We start from the raw sequence: 18,955 nt of genomic DNA, 5'->3' as shown, positions 1-18,955 counted from the left end.
CCAGTTTTACAGCATCTACTGTGTGGCGCCACCACTTTTCTGGTAAAATAGTTTATAGTGAGACAAATGTTGTATGTGCATTCACTCGCCATACACTGCAGCCAAAATGTACATTATAGTTTTATATATTATAGTTATTTAGAATAAATCATACAGAATAACACAATTATAAAATCACATGAACACAGTGGTTTAGTTTGTAAAGCTGAATTAATCTGGTGATGACCAACAATGAACTTATACAAACTAATTACTTTTATTTTAAAAGGACATACTAACATTTCTAATTTAAATGCTTGTCATAACATAAAACATCTTGATGTAAACTATGACTCTGGAAGTTAAAATGACATTAGATGAGTCTTTGATAAACTGCCTGTGTTGACCACAGACAAAAGATGGCAGAGATCAGATCAAAAATACTTGAGCAAAGAATGTAAAACAGCATGACCAAATAAAGCAGGTCATTACTTCAGAGTGTACCCTGATCTCTCTATATAAGAAGGAGGGCTGGACACCCCCAAGGACTGACAGGCGACCAGTCAAGGTGAGTGAGTCTTTTATTAGCAGGAGGAAAGCCAGCAGCTTAATAAACAATGCAGGGCATGATCACTTAGTGCCAGACACCTCCAAGTGAATACAGATCACTTCTGTGTTTATGCCAGGACTAAATTGTACAGTAAGTTTATTTTTTATTTTAAATACTTAATTGCAGTTATTAACTTAAACTATTTGCTTATTTCTCTACATTAGAACTCTCATTAGACCATCTTTATCTGTTCTTCTGGGGGAACTAAAGAAGGTAATTTTATTTCTTTTATCACCAAGACATTTGTAATTAATAGTGAGGACATATTTGAAAAAGTTAGACTTTATTGTGTGAATCTTTGTATTATGTTTACTAATTAAGAATTTAATTAACAGTTACTTATAATTGTTTAGTGACCAAAACCTTCTAACACATGTAAGCAGTCAAAGCTTCAATTGTTAACTGAAAAGGTAATAATAAAAGCTAAATACTGTAATTAATGTAACTTTCTAATTAATTTTGCATGAAACATATACATGTCAATTTTTCCCTGTTCTGCATTAAATGTCACATTAATTAATTATAAGACTAACAGCAATTCCATTATCTTCAATAGCAATGATGAGTGTAGACATCATGCAAAGATGTAAAGTAATGACTGGAGGAACTGACTGCTGTCTTGGTTTGACTTGCTTTCAGTAAGGGGTCACCATGAGTGGAGATGCAGAAATGGAGTGTTTTGGCCCGGCGGCCGTTTACCTCCGGAAGCCAGAAAGAGAGAGGATTGAAGCTCAAAACACTCCCTTTGATGCTAAAACAGCTTACTTTGTGACGGAGCCCAGTGAGATGTACCTCAAGGGAAAGCTCATCAAAAGAGAGGGTGGTAAAGCCACCGTGGAGACTCTCTGTGGAAAGGTGAGAACATGCAAAAAACCTGTTTTTAAATCACAGTGTAAAGATAAAAATGGTTAAAGATTAAAAACAAGTTGACACAATGAGCTAGACCTCTGTCTGTTGTTGTAGCCAATAGTTTGGGTTTACTGTCCTAGTGACGGATAAACCTCAACTTTTTATGAAGCAAGGTGTTTAGGTCCTAAGAGCTACTGCGTAGTTAATATAATGAGAATAGAAAAAAAAGGTAAATGGTCTGCACTTATACAGCACTTTTCTACCTACTGGTACTCAAAGCACTTTACACTGCATCTTATTCACCCATTCGCACACACACATTCACACACTCACACACCAATGGCAGAGCTGCTATGCAGCTGATCTGACTCACCGGGGGCAACTTGGGTTTCAGTATCTTACCCAAGGACACTTTGGCATGTGACATCGTAGTCGGTAATAATTTAATAAAAGTTAAATGGTTAACTTGTCATGTTAAACATAAAGCTGCCTGTATCTTAAAACCATTGACTTTCAGCTGCGCTGGGGGGAATTTGTTGAAAAGCAATATCACGTTTCTCTAATCCATTCATGTCTTTATGTCTTTTCTGTCTTTTTATAAGACTCTAACAGTAAAAGAAGATGAAGTCTTCCCCATGAACCCTCCAAAATTTGACAAAATTGAGGACATGGCCATGATGACCCATCTCAGTGAGCCTTCTGTGTTGTATAACCTCAAAGAGCGTTATGCAGCATGGATGATCTATGTGAGTTTGAACTCGTAAACACATGCAAACGAAACAATGATGTGTGAAGATGTGTGTCAATAATGATTCTCTTTGCCTCCACAGACCTATTCGGGGTTGTTCTGCGTCACTGTGAACCCCTACAAGTGGCTCCCAGTGTATGATGCAGTGGTTGTTGCTGGATACAGAGGCAAAAAGAGGGTTGAAGCTCCACCCCATATCTTCTCCATCTCTGATAATGCCTATCAGTTCATGCTCCAAGGTATCGTTTTGTAAGATACTATCTGAAATACAGCAACTACACTTCAAGAGACGCAAACTCCTAAAACTCATGTAATATTTTTTGATATCTTACAGACAGAGAAAACCAGTCAATCCTGATTACGTAAGTGCTAAAATATTTATATTATTCAAAAGTATTAGGAAAATAAGTCATTTTAAAATATATTTATGAACACACCTCTAAATACAGTGGAGAATCCGGTGCAGGAAAGACTGTCAACACCAAACGTGTCATCCAGTACTTTGCGACAATCGCAGTGGCTGGAGGAAGCAAAAAGTCTGAACCAGTTCCTGGAAAAATGCAGGTAAGAGAAGTAAAAAAATATTCATATTCATACAAAGTCTAAAATAAAACAAAGCTGGATGCTGTCAGACTGGCACTAATGACTCTTTTGTTTAGGGGTCACTGGAAGATCAAATCATTGCAGCAAACCCACTGTTGGAAGCTTATGGTAATGCCAAGACTGTGAGGAATGACAACTCTTCACGTTTTGTAAGTTCTGTTGTGATTTATCCTTGATATTTTAATAATTTACTATTTAATTCAACATAAATTTGATTGTAATGTTAATCTGTTTCTGCACAGGGCAAATTTATCAGAATTCACTTTGGGTCAACTGGAAAGCTGGCTTCAGCTGATATTGAAACATGTAAGATTAGATTGTCTATAATTCCACCATCTCCTGCAGATGTGATTCAGAAAATATTTCTCTTAATTTGTGAATAATTTGAATCCATAGATCTACTGGAGAAGTCTCGTGTGACGTTCCAGCTCTCTGCTGAGAGAAGTTACCACATCTTCTATCAGCTCACAACAGGCCACAAACCTGAGCTAATAGGTGAGCAATTTAACCAAACATCACTTCTAATTTATAGAATAAATACATGATTCTTCTGGGTTTGTATAATGAAACACAAATTTTATTTTTCAGAGGCTCTGCTGATCACCACAAATCCATATGACTATCCAATGATCAGTCAGGGTGAAATCACTGTCAAGAGTATCAACGACATTGAAGAATTCATCGCAACTGATGTAAGAACAACTTCACTTAGCTGCATTTACTGCAATAACAGATGAGGCATACTTTTAATTATTATTACAATTTTTATTTTAACTTAAGCTTAACTTTAAAGATTTTTCATTGAGGGCCTCACAAAGATAATTTGACTCTGTTCAGTATGCTATTGTTCTGGATGCATTACACAGTGTGAAAAGTGTATCGCGTTGCTGTGATTTCATGTTTTTCATGTGATGTCAGGAGATGTCATGTACCTGTAACAGGCATAGAGGCTTACTAGTAATTTTACAAAATTATTTCTAGAGATAGGGGACAGCTACGACTGTTTACGTCAAAGAAAAATAATTGTTTGTTCTCATTATGTTACAGACCGCCATAGACATCCTGGGCTTCACTGCAGAAGAAAAGGCGTACATTTACAAGTTGACTGGAGCTGTGATGCATCATGGAAACATGAAGTTCAAGCAGAAGCAGCGTGAGGAGCAGGCTGAACCTGATGGCACTGAGGGTATGAAGCCCACACATCCTGAGCTTTAAAAAAACCTGTTACAGCACTTAAAGTGCTTTTTATAACTTTATCACAGTATTGATGGTTTTAGAGAAAACTATGTGTTCTTTTTTCAGTGGCCGATAAAATTGCCTACCTCATGGGTCTGAACTCTGCTGATTTGCTAAAAGCACTGTGTTACCCCAGAGTCAAGGTTGGAAACGAGTATGTGACCAAAGGACAAACTGTCCCTCAGGTATAGGAGACACCACCATAAAAACAAACTGAGAAATGCAAAAGATGCTTTTTTTTCATATTTCAAGACACAGTGTGTATTCCTGTTGAGTTTTACCACTTTTTTTTTTTTTACTATTTCTAAAAATCAGGTCAACAACTCTGTCATGGCTCTCTGCAAGTCTGTCTATGAAAAAATGTTCTTGTGGATGGTTGTCAGAATCAATGAGATGCTGGATACCAAGCAACCCAGAAGCTTTTTCATCGGTGTCCTGGACATTGCTGGGTTTGAAATTTTTGATGTAAGTATGTTTGAATTACACTATATAATCTTCTACAGCTTAATATGAATTATTCTGCACAAAGTTTCTTTTTCAATATCAGGGTACAGGATAAAGCATTTTTGTTAGTGCTACTTAGTCCCTTAGTGATCTTTGAAATCTTTCTTTAGTTCAACAGCTTGGAGCAGCTTTGCATCAACTTCACCAATGAAAAACTGCAACAGTTTTTCAACCACCACATGTTCGTCCTGGAGCAAGAAGAGTACAAGAAGGAAGGAATTGAATGGGAGTTCATTGACTTTGGTATGGACTTGGCTGCCTGCATTGAGCTTATTGAGAAGGTGAGTCACATGCTGCATATTCACAAATATAGAAACCTGTCCGATAAGTTTTGCCATGTTCAAACAACCATTTCATCATGACAGCCAATGGGCATCTTCTCCATCCTTGAAGAGGAGTGCATGTTCCCCAAGGCAACAGACATGACCTTCAAGAACAAACTGTATGACCAGCATCTTGGTAAAAGTGCCCCCTTCCAGAAACCAAAGCCAGCCAAAGGAAAAGCTGAAGCCCATTTCTCCCTGGTGCACTATGCTGGCACTGTCGATTACAACATTTTTGGCTGGCTGGATAAAAACAAAGACCCCCTGAACGACTCTGTGGTTCAGCTCTACCAGAAGTCTTCAGTCAAACTGTTGTCCTTCCTGTATGCATCCCATGCCTCTTCAGAAGGTACACACTGCCTCTACATTTTGAGTAATTAAAACTCAAAAACTCATTACATATGTTGAATCTATCAATTTCTTTTCACTGAAATTATCCACTGACAGCAGAGGGTGGCAAGAAAGCTGGTAAGAAGAAGGGTGGCTCCTTCCAGACTGTGTCTGCTTTGTTCAGGGTAAGATGTGAAAGAATTAAATGTGTACCTTATTACATGCATGTCTAATTTAGTGCCTTTTACAAATGTAGTGTTCTTATAACTTTTCAGGAGAATTTAGGAAAGCTGATGACCAATTTGAGGAGCACCCATCCTCATTTTGTGCGCTGCTTGATTCCCAATGAATCAAAGACACCAGGTACACCGGTCTCATAAAATGCATGATGTGCATTGACAGTCATCCTTTACATTGCAATTCTGTGTTTAACAAGAGATTCTATTTAACATTATACCATAGGTCTTATGGAGAACCACCTGGTCATCCATCAGCTGAGGTGCAATGGTGTGCTGGAAGGTATCAGGATTTGCAGGAAAGGTTTTCCCAGCAGAATCCTCTATGGTGACTTCAAGCAGAGGTAGAAGAGCCAGAATACCATTACAGGCAGTGAAAAGTGTTTATCTTCAAACTATCTCTGACTAAAACTGAATAAAATCTTCGCTCCTAGATACAAAGTTTTGAATGCCAGTGTCATCCCGGAGGGACAGTTTATTGACAACAAGAAAGCCTCCGAGAAACTGCTGGGATCCATCAATGTGGACCACTCTCAGTATAAGTTTGGCCACACAAAGGTAGAGTAACACTCCTTCTAGAAAAGGCTTTTTAAAAAGATGTGTACTATCAAATTTCATCAATAATTTTAAGTCTTGGCTCTCAGGTCTTCTTCAAAGCTGGTTTGCTGGGTACCTTGGAGGAGATGAGAGATGAGAAACTGGCTGAGCTTGTCACAATGACTCAGGCTCTCTGCAGAGGTTTCCTAATGAGACGCGAGTTTGTCAAGATGATGGAAAGAAGGTGAGGCATGGTTTTAGGCTTAGGTTAAACTATTTATGCCATAAACTGTTTCTAAGTCTTTTTTTCTTTTTTTAATTAGAGAGGCCATTTACGCCATCCAGTACAACGTTCGCTCATTCATGAATGTCAAAACATGGCCATGGATGAAACTGTACTTCAAAATTAAGCCTTTGCTAAAGAGTGCAGAGACTGAGAAAGAGATGGCTCAAATGAAAGAGGACTTTGAAAAGACTAAGGAGGATCTGGCAAAGGCTCTGGCTAAGAAGAAGGAACTGGAGGAGAAGATGGTTTCTCTGCTGCAGGAGAAGAATGATCTGTTATTACAAGTGCAGTCTGTAAGTTGGATTACCAAACTGCTACTAAATATCCTACATCAAATTACTGATTTGACCAATGAACCTGCTTTTACTGAACTTTAGGAAAGTGAAAACCTTTCTGATGCTGAAGAACGGTGTGAGGGACTCATTAAAGCTAAAATCCAGCTCGAGGCCAAACTCAAAGAGACGTCTGAGAGACTGGAAGATGAGGAAGAAATGAATGCTGAGCTGACTGCGAAGAAGAGGAAACTGGAGGACGAGTGCTCTGAGTTGAAGAAAGACATTGACGACTTGGAGCTTACCCTGGCCAAAGTGGAAAAGGAGAAACATGCCACTGAGAACAAGGTTGGTATTTTGCTCATAAGGCATTAAATAATCCATTGTTTGTAGAAAACTAAAAATCTTAAAAGAAATTATTTTCACAATGTTGCAAATATAGGTTAAAAACCTGGTGGAGGAGATGACTTCTCAAGATGAAACCATTGCCAAGTTGACTAAAGAGAAGAAAGCCCTCCAAGAGGCCCATCAGCAGACTCTTGATGATCTGCAGGCAGAGGAAGACAAAGTCAACACTCTGACGAAGGCCAAGACCAAGCTGGAGCAGCAAGTGGATGATGTGAGTATTAACATGAGTCAGTTATTTTCAGTTCTCCTGACATTTAAAAAACAAAATTTATTTGTTAATTATTCATCATCTCATAACAGCTTGAAGGCTCCTTGGAGCAAGAAAAGAAGCTTCGTATGGATCTTGAGCGAGCTAAAAGAAAGCTTGAGGGTGATCTTAAACTGGCCCAGGAATCAATAATGGATCTGGAGAATGACAAGCAGCAGTCTGAGGAGAAAATAAAGAAGTAAGAATTAGAGTTTGTGTATCTGTCCACAATGAGTACACATTACATGAGAGGTTCTACTGAAACAATACTTTAATACATCACTTTTTTTTCTCCACTTTCAGGAAGGACTTTGAGATAAGCCAGCTCCTGAATAAGATTGAGGATGAGCAATCTCTTGGAATCCAGCTACAGAAAAAGATAAAGGAATTTCAGGTATAATTTCAACAAGTGTCAAAAACAGGAGAATATTTTAATACTTTCAAAAAGTTTAACTTAAGTCTTCTGTGTTCAAGGCTCGTATTGAGGAACTAGAGGAGGAGATCGAGGCTGAACGAGCTGCTCGGGCCAAGGTGGAGAAGCAGAGGTCTGATCTCTCCAGGGAACTTGAAGAGATCAGTGAGAGACTTGAAGAAGCTGGTGGAGCAACTGCAGCTCAGATTGAGATGAACAAAAAGCGTGAGGCCGAGTTTCAGAAGCTGCGTCGTGATCTTGAAGAGTCCACACTGCAGCATGAGGCCACTGCAGCAGCGCTCCGTAAGAAGCAGGCTGACAGCGTGGCCGAGCTGGGAGAACAGATAGATAACCTCCAGAGAGTCAAACAGAAGCTGGAGAAAGAGAAGAGCGAATACAAGATGGAGATTGATGACCTCTCAAGCAATATGGAGTCTGTGGCGAAATCCAAGGTGACTGCGCTGTGTTTTCATTCAAGCAAAGAATAATTCTAATCAATTTGTACTAATAAATGTTTCCTTTTACCAGGCAAACCTTGAGAAGTTGTGCAGGACATTGGAAGACCAACTGAGTGAGCTCAAGTCCAAGAATGATGAGAATGTTCGTCAGCTAAATGACCTGAGTGCACAGAAAGCAAGGCTACAAACTGAAAATGGTATGAATCTCACTTTGTAGGATGGTTGTAATAAGCTGAAACACAAGACTCCACTTAAATATACTCATAGTGGCACTACATAAAAATGACATGAAGATAATGCCAGCTGTAGCAAAATCTTAAACAAAACCTGCACATATTAGTATAATAACACTAGCTGAAAAACCTTTGTTGCACATTAATATGAACCCTGCCTAGTCTGTATATACAGTAATAACTTTGCATTTCTTTAGTGTGTTCTGCTATTTTGTTCTTATATATATTACAGTAAGTTAATTATACCTTTGATTAGGTGAAACTACGCGTCAGCTAGAGGAAAAAGAAGCTCTTATTTCTCAGCTGACAAGAAGCAAGCAGGCTTACACTCAACAGATTGAGGAGCTGAAGAGGCACATTGAGGAGGAAGTTAAGGTAACAGTCTAGGAAAACTGTACAATACGGGAAAAGACCACCAGACACATTGTATTAATATTAGGTTCTCATTTGGATTATAGGCCAAGAATGCCCTGGCTCATGCTGTTCAGTCAGCTCGTCATGACTGTGACCTGCTCAGAGAGCAGTATGAGGAGGAGCAGGAGGCCAAGGCTGAGCTGCAGCGTGCAATGTCCAAGGCCAACAGTGAGGTGGCTCAGTGGAGAGCCAAATATGAGACTGATGCCATTCAGCGCACTGAGGAGCTGGAGGAGGCAAAGTATTGACAATCTTGAGATCATAAGTTTTCTACATGAATTGTAGAATCATTTAAATACCCCTTTATTGTATGGTTTGACAGGAAAAAGCTTGCCCAGCGTCTTCAGGATGCAGAGGAATCTATCGAGGCCGTGAACGCAAAATGCGCCTCCCTGGAAAAGACAAAACAGAGACTGCAGGGTGAAGTTGAGGACCTGATGATTGATGTGGAGAGAGCTAATGCTCTGGCTGCTAACCTCGACAAGAAGCAAAGGAACTTTGACAAGGTAAGATCATTTGTAATATATAGTTTCCACTAATTAACATGAGGTGGCAGGGAAGGCTAATTGGTTTGTAATATGTTCAGGTTCTTGCTGAGTGGAAGCAGAAGTATGAGGAGAGTCAGGCTGAATTGGAGGGAGCGCAGAAGGAGGCTCGGTCATTAAGCACAGAGCTGTTCAAAATGAAAAACTCATACGAAGAAGCTCTGGACCAACTGGAGACACTGAAGAGGGAGAACAAGAACCTGCAACGTAAGACAGTGAATATATTTTCCACAACAGATACCCACTCTTGAGGATTTACATGACAAATGTCTATGATAAAACTTTTTTTTTTCATTGCATAATATTCAAAATCTTATACTGTGTTTCAACAGAGGAGATCTCAGACCTGAGTGAACAACTTGGAGAGACCGGTAAGACAATCCATGAGCTTGAGAAGGGAAAGAAGACAGTGGAAAGTGAGAAGACAGAGATTCAAACTGCTCTTGAGGAAGCAGAGGTAAAATTTACTCATAGCAATAATATAATCAATGGGTTTATCAATCACAATGGCAGCAGAGGCATCTAGTTGTCCAAAATATTCAGCTATAATACAACGAGGGGATATATCGAAAGAGTAAAATACTAGTTTAAAAATACAAATATCTAAAATACTGCAAAAAGTGTTTCAGTTTGTATTCCTGTTTTTGCTTTAGCTATGAGACCGGTATTAATATTAATAACTTTAGTGTACCTGAAGATCATGCAGTGTAACTGTGAGACTGTAAATGTGGGATTTGACACCTCAGTTCTATTTTTCTTCACTATAAATCAGTTTCTGTATTTTTTATGAAGAAAGTTTTGGGCAGTCTCATTGATAAAGGTCACGGTTGTTCACAGGCTACTCTTGAGCATGAGGAATCCAAGATTCTCCGTGTTCAGCTTGAACTGACTCAGGTCAAGAGTGAAATAGACAGAAAGCTTGCAGAGAAGGACGAGGAGATCGAACAGATCAAGAGGAACAGCCAGAGAGTGATTGAATCTATGCAAACCACTTTGGATGCTGAGGTCAGGAGCAGGAATGATGCCCTGAGAATCAAGAAGAAGATGGAGGGAGACCTCAATGAGATGGAAATTCAGCTGAGCCATGCCAATCGCCAGGCAGCTGAAGCCCAAAAACAGCTGAGAAACATGCAGGGACAGCTTAAGGTACGTCCACCGAAGTATTAGCATCTATAAAGTATCTTCTTTCTTAAACTAGCTGAATCTTACATATATACATGTTTTGCAATTTAGGATGCCCAGCTCCATCTTGATGAAGCTATTAGAAGTCAGGAAGACATGAAGGAGCAAGTTGCCATTGTGGAGCGTAGGAACAACCTGATGCTGGCTGAGATCGAGGAGCTGAGAACTGCACTGGAACAAACAGAGAGAGGCCGCAAAGTAGCTGAACAGGAGTTGGTGGATGCCAGTGAGCGTGTGGGACTTCTGCACTCCCAGGTACTCTCAAAGGCTGACTAATTAGACATTTAAACGCTTCTATAGATCAACACATGGAAAATCAGTTATGTTTCTTTTATAACAGAATACCAGCCTTATTAATACAAAGAAGAAGTTGGAGGCTGACCTTGTCCAGATCCAAGGTGAAGTAGAAGATGCTATTCAGGAAGCAAGAAATGCTGAAGAAAAGGCCAAGAAGGCCATCACTGATGTGAGTTCAAATGATTTAGAAACATCTCTTCTTTTAAATTTGAGCAATGTCCTGATGTCATAATTATTGTATAATAGGCTGCCATGATGGCAGAAGAGCTGAAGAAGGAACAGGACACTAGTGCTCATTTGGAGAGGATGAAGAAAAACCTGGAGGTGACAGTGAAAGACCTGCAGCACCGTCTGGATGAGGCTGAGAACCTCGCAATGAAGGGTGGAAAGAAGCAGCTCCAGAAACTGGAAGCTAGAGTAAAGACCAATTTACTAACCCATAAAATGTCTTTTTTTTTTCAAATTAATAACAAATTTTTACTTTCATGTAATTGCGAACACTGTAAATCTTTCAGGTGCGTGAGCTTGAGGCTGAAGTTGAAGGTGAGCAGAGACGAGGAGCAGAGGCTATCAAAGGTGTTCGGAAGTATGAGAGAAGAGTGAAAGAGCTCACCTATCAGGTATCCTGTTTGATTTTTAATTGATACCGTCACTTCACAAACGTGCATATTTTAACCATTAATTCATATTCCCGCAGACTGAGGAGGACAAGAAAAACATCATCAGACTTCAGGATTTGGTGGACAAGCTGCAACTCAAAGTGAAGGCCTACAAGAGACAGGCGGAGGAGGCTGTGAGTCAAAAACGTGCTTTTTCACTGTGTTGCTTCAAGTAAATTTGCATATAATAATAACATGTACAGGACTTGTAGAAAAACTCTAGTATGAGTAAATTTCTTTATTATCAAACTTCATAATCAATGAAACCAATGGTGAATGTCCTCACAGGAGGAACAGGCCAATAGTCACCTGACCAGGTACAGGAAAGTGCAGCATGAGATGGAGGAGGCTCAGGAGCGAGCTGACATCGCTGAGTCTCAGGTCAACAAGCTGAGGGCAAAGAGTCGGGAAATTGGAAAAGTAAGTGTAACATACAAGTGGTCATTGATTGTGTCCATGTGCAGTACATATAGGATAATTGTTTGATTGTTCCAGATGTTTAAGGGGTTTTCATAATATATTAAATGGTATATTAAATGTTTTTTTTTTCTATCCATTTCAGGGAAAGGAGTCAGGAGAATAATTTGCAGCATCTTTGAGAGGCACTTATGAAAATCATAAAATATGATTTTTCATTTAACTGTTCTCACTAAATATTGTAAGACTACATTCAATAAATAAGTGTTTCCAGTGTGCTGCCTTTAAATGTTTCTTTGCACAACAAAAACTAAAAGCACTACCACTTGGTTGAAGGAGCAACAAAATAAACACACAGGCAACTATAAAAACACTATTGCTGGAACTAAATATTAGATAAATAGATCGTGTCATTACAGTTTGATATTAAGGCCAACACTTTAATTTACAACACAAACACATTTTATAAGTATTTACCATTAATATCCATAATTTGACAAGAGCATATTGTTCTTTTTTTTTCTTTTTTTTGTTTTTACATTATTTGGCTGATTCCAAACATTTCTAGGAAATATAGTTAATGAAAGAGACAAAACATTGAAGCCTTATGATAATATTTATAGTATGTGATCATTTTTGCCTTTTGACTTTGGTTGTACACCACTTAATTGTTGAGTAAGTGAACCAACATGCTCCAGTATCTAAAGTTTACACCCAATGAGTACAGGAAAAATTTTAATTAAGTAAAGTAGAAAGAAAGAAACACAAAACTAACAGAATTATCTAAGCTTTACACAAGTTTAACATTTGCAGTCCCGCAAGTAGCCACATGGTGGCGTTGTATGTGTAATGTTTGAGTATGCCCATCATGTCAGCAGGTGATAGAAGTGTAGGAGTGCTTTGATTTAAGAGGATGAAAACACAAGTCCCTCCTATAGCGCCCCCTAGTGGCTAGTCTGGATGAAACTCTACAGATGTACATAGAGTATTGTACAAAAATATGTTGAAATTCGGGAAAACGGTAAGAACTGTTGCAGAGTAGGTGGTACCACTGAATTTGAGGTGGTCCAAAGAGGATATGAACCGGACTTGAAGAGGTTTTAATAAATAATACAGAGTCAGAAGAGTGTTTTACAGACAATTAAAAATGGCGGAATATCTAGTCAGACGGAAGTGGGCGGAGCCAATTACAAAAAGTCCGGAAGTTGGGAAACTACAGAATCTGTCCACATGGCGGCGCTGTAGAGGCATGGTAGTAGTATGTGAAGCAGTTCAGCATGGGACAGTTTTAAGGAAATCACAATTTTGAGCACTTTGTAGACTTCCCATTAAAATAAAAATAAATAAATAAATAAGTCATAAAAACTCAACAATCACACAATAAAGGCCATATTAGCTTAGCATTAAGGAACCAGGAAATTTAGGAGGACAAGGCCCTCAGACCTCAAAGATATAAAACTCCACCTACCAGCAAATAAGTTGTCTAAGGCTCAATAATCACCACATATAGTTTCTTAAAACCGCCCGAAAATGCGAAATAAAGGACACGCAGTGGTTTTATGAAGAATTAAAACTCTGTACATTACTGTCAGTCGGCTTCTTTTGACTGTTGTTGCGGTTTTGCAGTTATAATTTCCCTCATTTCATCCCGACATAAACAGCTGCAGCCGATGATAAACCGGACAACACGTCTTTAACAGGACGTGCGCGCTCCCGCGGACAGCTATCAGTTACTGTGGGGTCACTTTTCGCCACAACACCTGTCTCCGTCTTTGCCCAAATGAGTGGTTGCTAGGCAACATGCCTCTGTTCTAACAGATGCACGTAAGTGACGCATGTTTTTATTTAGTGTTTGTTGACAAAACGGATTCAAGGCACTGAATCATCATCTGTCACATACCTGTGGCCTACAGGACTTCTTACACCTGTGGTGAAGTGTTCATCCAACACGCTGTCTAACAACACTGCTCATCATCTCTCAGCAGAGGCAACTTTTCTTTTTTCAGGGTATCAATTATTTAACCAGTGTTGCGAGGCGGCAGGTGGGAGTTTAAATGAAATGCATTTTGCCTGTTGCATCAATGCTCTTCCTGAAAACAGAGGAGAAACATAAATACATCAATTCCACAGTCATTTGGGCCAAAGCAGGCTGTCAACACAGTAGCATGTGTTTTCCCATTTGAGGAGTCATTTCATTTACATTGTGATTAATGACAGCTGAAAACCCCCACTGTCTAATCTTAGTGCACCTGTTTATTCTTAGTCAGATCCTCTGTCTTTATTTACTATATATTCCTGTTTTCTGTAAAGGGAGTAACTATCTGCTCAAGGTTCCTTCTTATGATCGATGTACTTTTCAGAGAAGTACTGAAATCACAAAAAGAAACATATAACAATGATTAATAATGGCAGTGTTTTATATAAAAGCACAATATCCTGATTCACACACTTGTCCATTAAAAACGTTTTATCCACAGATAATTCACAGAAATGTTCAGAGCATAATCTATTCTGCCTGATGTGAAAATCAAAAAAAAAAAAAAGAAAACTTAAGCTAAAAATAATTTCGCTATTTAAAAAAGTAAGAAAAATTGGTTGATTTTAAATTCATCTAACAGTAGTGCTGTACTGTAAATACCCCCCTCCCCCAAAACACAGGTTGTAGACATAATATGTGATGCTGAGACAGACATCTGTCCATTAGTTGTACTCACTTGACAGAGAAAGTTTTACCCAAAGAGACGTTACTCTGCAGCATTAATCCTCACCTCTCCTGAAAGCTTCATCTCTTCACCGACTCTTATGTTCAACTTGTAAGAGACAAGCCCCAGAGTGCTGCTTATACCTAACATGATGCATGTAAATAATTCTAAGATGTAATCTGCTTTGCCAAACACTGATGGTGTGATATCATCGCTAAATCAGACGGTGTATTTTGCCTTAAGCCACATGACAAGGCAGCGTGCCTACTGGAGAGAAGGTATCTTATCCAAACAAGACTGAGCAGCTGGCCTGCAGGACTGTTGTTGGTTTAGTGAACCAGAGAAGCCAAAACATTCTTCAACCCCCATCCACTGCTTTCAGGAAGTAGCCAGCAACATTTGAAGATCCCAGCCTCCTGTTTGATGTCCCTGCTGATTGAAAGTAGCAGCAAATGCACAGGATGCACATACTTGACTCTTGGACCACAATTCATGTTTTAATCCTCGACAGATGACACACAGCAGTGTCTCTACATCAGATAATGGGAGAGCTGCTTGTACTGCAGGAATAAGATGCATTGTAAACGTACTGTATAGGACATAAATGACCTCCTGCATATCTGATCATACGTGTAAATGTGTGTATCATTTAGAGAAATCTGAGGCAATACAGAGAAAAACTTTAGTGACTTACATCTTAAAGGTCATTGTTTTATGAGGACATAAATTTATGTAAATATTTGGAAATATGGTTATTTTCAATAAGTTAAGCTATCGAGAATGACGACTTAAATAAAGAAATAAAATGTTTAGACAATCAAAGTTTTGATAATTAATGGACTGCTTTTATCGGGTTAATTAAACCATTTCTGATTCAGTTTCTTATACATGAGTATTTCCAGTTTGTTTTACATTAGTAAACTGAATATGTTTAGGCTTTTGTTTATACTGACAATTAAATTGATGCTTAAATAAAGGTGTTTCTTAGTAGAATAATTTTTATACAGTATAATAGAATAAGTAATTTGTAGTGGAGTACTTTTTTGGACTTTTTTACTTTTACTCACTTTTACTAAAGTATTGGGTTTTAGTCGAGTATTGAGTATTTCTTCATCTATGCATATCAGAAAATCATCAGAGACAGATTCACTATTATGTGTTCAGTTTACAATAAATGCTGCTGTTCCTGTGATACTTTTATTGTACAAATTTTACAGAGAAATAAACTGAAGACACATTTTTAGCATTGCTCACTTCTCTGATTTAAAATGTGCTCCTTTCTTTACACGTGTGCTCAAAAGGAGATTTACTCTCTCTCTTAGTTTGATTAGGATTTGAATTATTTACACGATTATGTGTGTTCCTAACCGTGAATGGGATGCGAAACATGTGAAACCACTGAAGTCTCTTTCACTGTTGACATGATTAGTTTAGAATGTAACAGATCAGTGAAGGTCAATAACAATTCACAGCTAACGTGAAAAATATCAATAGCATTTAATCACCAAAGATATAAACATTTAAATATCCATTTTCTAATGTGACTGACAAAATCTTTACAAAGTTAACCATCTTCGGCTGACTGCTTCACATCATCTGTACAAAAATGAGGTGGCGTTGGAGACTGGCACAAAAAGAGGAAACTGCCCAGAGTCAACGTTAATGTCAGCAAAACAAAAAGCAAAGTTACAGCGGAAACGTTAACTTTCTTATCTTTTTGTCTGTTTTGCAGATTTTCTTGGAAACTGCTTATTGTGCCCACACAAGCTTCAAACACATTCACTTCCTTTGTGTTCAATACAAGTATTATTCACAATACCTAAATAAATCAACAAAAAAGAAAGAAATACAGAAATAAAATGAAAAAGCAACACATAAGTCTATTTGATAAACATAGTTCATTAATATAGGGGTTTCCCCAAACATGCCACTGCCTTATTTGTCATTATACAGCCTTTCAGTGAATAAATCCATAGCAGAGTTTTTGTGTCACATTTTTCCAAAGCAAATGACAAAAGCTGGATCAGGCAGTAAGTTGCTTTTAACTCTAAACTTCTCTGTGCTTCTTTCTTGCTGCAAAAGACCTAAGTTCCAAACACTGACAGTCACTGTAGGCTTCACTGAAGTCAAACCTTCGGCTTCATTTGTTTACACGCAGCAAAGAGCTCTGAGGCTTCACATGACCAGAAATATCCACAGAGGGCGCCCTCGCCTCTCCCAACAGTACTGGAGAGCTGGCTGTGGACAGGAATGTAAAATATCCATCAGACTATGTACACAACTCTGTAAATTGTTCAAAATATCATGCAAATAAATATTTTTAATTTAAAATAAAACTACAACACTGGCCCCAACAGTAGTAATATATTGTAGGCTATAAAGACTTTCACAAAATGTCTTTCCGTCAGTGTACAACAGTATTGGTGGAATAATTTAATACGACCTAAAGTACAGTAAATACTGGAGGTCTCAAAGTAGAAGCTTCTTTTTGTTGTGTGTTTTTTGTAAGCAGTATTTTTGCTGAGGTCTCCCAACAGTGTTGAGCTTTAATCCGCGTCTCCAGGTCCCCACCATGCTCGGGTACAGCAGAGATGCGCAACAGTAGATATACTGTACATAAACATTCACTCAATTCAGTCAGTCCTAAATGGAAACATACAGGTTTCCAACAGGCTTCAAATATAGATTATTCAGTGTGAAGATGGGACGAAGTAGAAATCTATGAAGATGGCCAGTGGCTGTGCTTTGATTCAAGGTTGAACCACAGTGTAGAGAGAAACAACATGTAACAGGAGGGCAGCAGGGTTTGTTCTCGACACTGTGACAAACATCTGTCCATGAGAAGGCAGGAGGGGAGGCCAGCTGTTCAACATACTTGTTGTGCTCTTCTACAACTGTGCTGTGCTCCTCAAAAAATGTTTCATAAGTTCACAAAGAGCATCTTTTTAGAATCCCTGACCGAGAATCAGCATTAGAGTTCGCAGCTCTGGAAATTCAAGTGTGTCCTTCACATGGTCAGCAGGGCGAACGTCCACAGATCCAAATGTTCCTGCCATCCAAAACAAGTGCAACAAGGCACTGCGAGGTCGGACACCAGGCAGACGAAGAAAAACAGCATTTTACAAATACTTTGTCAAAAAAAAAAAGGGTTTTAAATCTTCCACATTAATTCTGTGTTAAGCTAAAATGGTAACACAGAAAGACATCAGGGTTGATGAATCACTGTGGGAAACGGTTTTCAGGATTTTATCAGGCATAACTCCTTATGAATCACGGTTTCTGAACACCCTGCTCACTCTTTCGTAATCTATAAGCTGCACAACAAAGTTTTTTTACATAAAATATATAGATATAAGCTGACACGATACAAACTAATAAAGCTTTTCATGGATTTCTGTTTCGGTTTCGATTTCCTTTGTTATTTTGTGACCATATTATAGAAGAGAATGTTGAATAACAACGAACCAATAATGAAAAGAATCACAAGCTGGAACTCTAATTGGCTTTAGAAAGTATTCAGATCCATTTACATTTTGCACATTTTGTTTTGATTGTGACTTGATAATCTGCTATTTTATGTATATTATTGTTTTTTGTGCTATGTGGTCGGTATTGGTCAGATACCGCTGTCAAGGTAGGTTATGCATGACAAAATGCAAATATTCTACCACAGTGAATCATCACTTTCAGTGAAGACATCAGAGGAATCTCAACAGAAGGTCATGAAGCATTATACACTGATAACATACTTTAAAACATCAAAAGCTGTTCAGCAGCTACATTCCCCATACAGAAGCATATATAAGTGCATAAAACGATTTGACGAACAGTGGCAATACAAGTTACAAAAAGGAGAGAAAGTGCTTCCCATCAATCAAACAATGGTTGTAATAGGTTTAAAAACATGTCGTCCACACTGATGTTTTGTGCTGCAAGACAAGACACAAATAACACTGTATGCAAATTATTCAATTAAATCCTAATCCTAGAATCAAATACCCAATTATAATGATATTATGGCACCAAAACGTATTAAATATTACAGTCATTTGAAGATGCTATACTACTTTACAAAATCAATGAATGTTTGATCATTTTGGTCTTCTGCTGTTTGATTTTACATCTTCTGAAAACTTCTTACTTGACTGGAAGCACTTCAAGAGCACACCATGTGTCTGTGGAAGCATCTCAACAAACAACAATCCTCGCATCACAATGAAACTACGCGGACGTTTTATCACTGATATGTGTTATGAAAAGTCACAAGCTATTAATCATCCTGCTGAATTTTCACACCTGTTGTCTCATATGACAAAGAAGTCTGAGAAAATAATTCTGTAATGTAGTTAGAAAAAAAATCTAAATTGTCTTAATTCTGTTAGAAATCAGGTTGGATTTAAGGATCTAAGAGACAGAATGTACTTTTACTTGTGATGGCAGCAGGAAATCATTTTAGGTGATGTATGAT

At 38.3% G+C, this 18,955-nt stretch overlaps 1 protein-coding gene across 2 annotated transcripts; it reads left to right on the top strand.

The window, feature by feature from the left end:
- Nucleotides 1–517: 517 nt before the first annotated feature.
- LOC113153758 (myosin heavy chain, fast skeletal muscle-like) lies at nucleotides 518–12,061 on the top strand. Of its 2 annotated transcripts, none has more exons than XM_026347537.1 (41): nucleotides 518–547; nucleotides 754–802; nucleotides 1,229–1,444; nucleotides 2,041–2,184; nucleotides 2,269–2,425; nucleotides 2,521–2,548; nucleotides 2,636–2,750; nucleotides 2,846–2,938; nucleotides 3,032–3,095; nucleotides 3,186–3,284; nucleotides 3,378–3,481; nucleotides 3,837–3,975; nucleotides 4,092–4,210; nucleotides 4,341–4,490; nucleotides 4,640–4,810; nucleotides 4,895–5,201; nucleotides 5,303–5,367; nucleotides 5,458–5,545; nucleotides 5,645–5,762; nucleotides 5,853–5,976; nucleotides 6,063–6,199; nucleotides 6,279–6,534; nucleotides 6,619–6,861; nucleotides 6,956–7,132; nucleotides 7,222–7,367; nucleotides 7,472–7,562; nucleotides 7,643–8,032; nucleotides 8,109–8,235; nucleotides 8,528–8,646; nucleotides 8,730–8,926; nucleotides 9,008–9,191; nucleotides 9,272–9,437; nucleotides 9,563–9,687; nucleotides 10,068–10,376; nucleotides 10,464–10,667; nucleotides 10,753–10,878; nucleotides 10,956–11,126; nucleotides 11,225–11,329; nucleotides 11,407–11,502; nucleotides 11,657–11,788; nucleotides 11,931–12,061. In XM_026347537.1, the coding sequence occupies exons 3-41, from the start codon at nucleotides 1,241–1,243 to the stop codon at nucleotides 11,949–11,951; spliced, it is 5,811 nt and encodes a 1,936-aa protein (XP_026203322.1). In that variant the 5' UTR covers nucleotides 518–547; nucleotides 754–802; nucleotides 1,229–1,240; the 3' UTR covers nucleotides 11,952–12,061. The 2 variants fall into 2 exon arrangements, with proteins under 2 accessions (XP_026203322.1, XP_026203321.1); XM_026347536.1 differs by having other exon boundaries at nucleotides 5,300–5,367.
- The last annotated feature ends 6,894 nt before the right edge of the window (nucleotides 12,062–18,955 follow it).

Source organism: Anabas testudineus, chromosome 5 (assembly GCF_900324465.2).
Source record: "Anabas testudineus chromosome 5, fAnaTes1.2, whole genome shotgun sequence".
In the NCBI taxonomy this organism is placed as follows: domain Eukaryota; kingdom Metazoa; phylum Chordata; class Actinopteri; order Anabantiformes; family Anabantidae; genus Anabas; species Anabas testudineus.
This window is presented reverse-complemented; position numbering and strand designations above follow the sequence as displayed.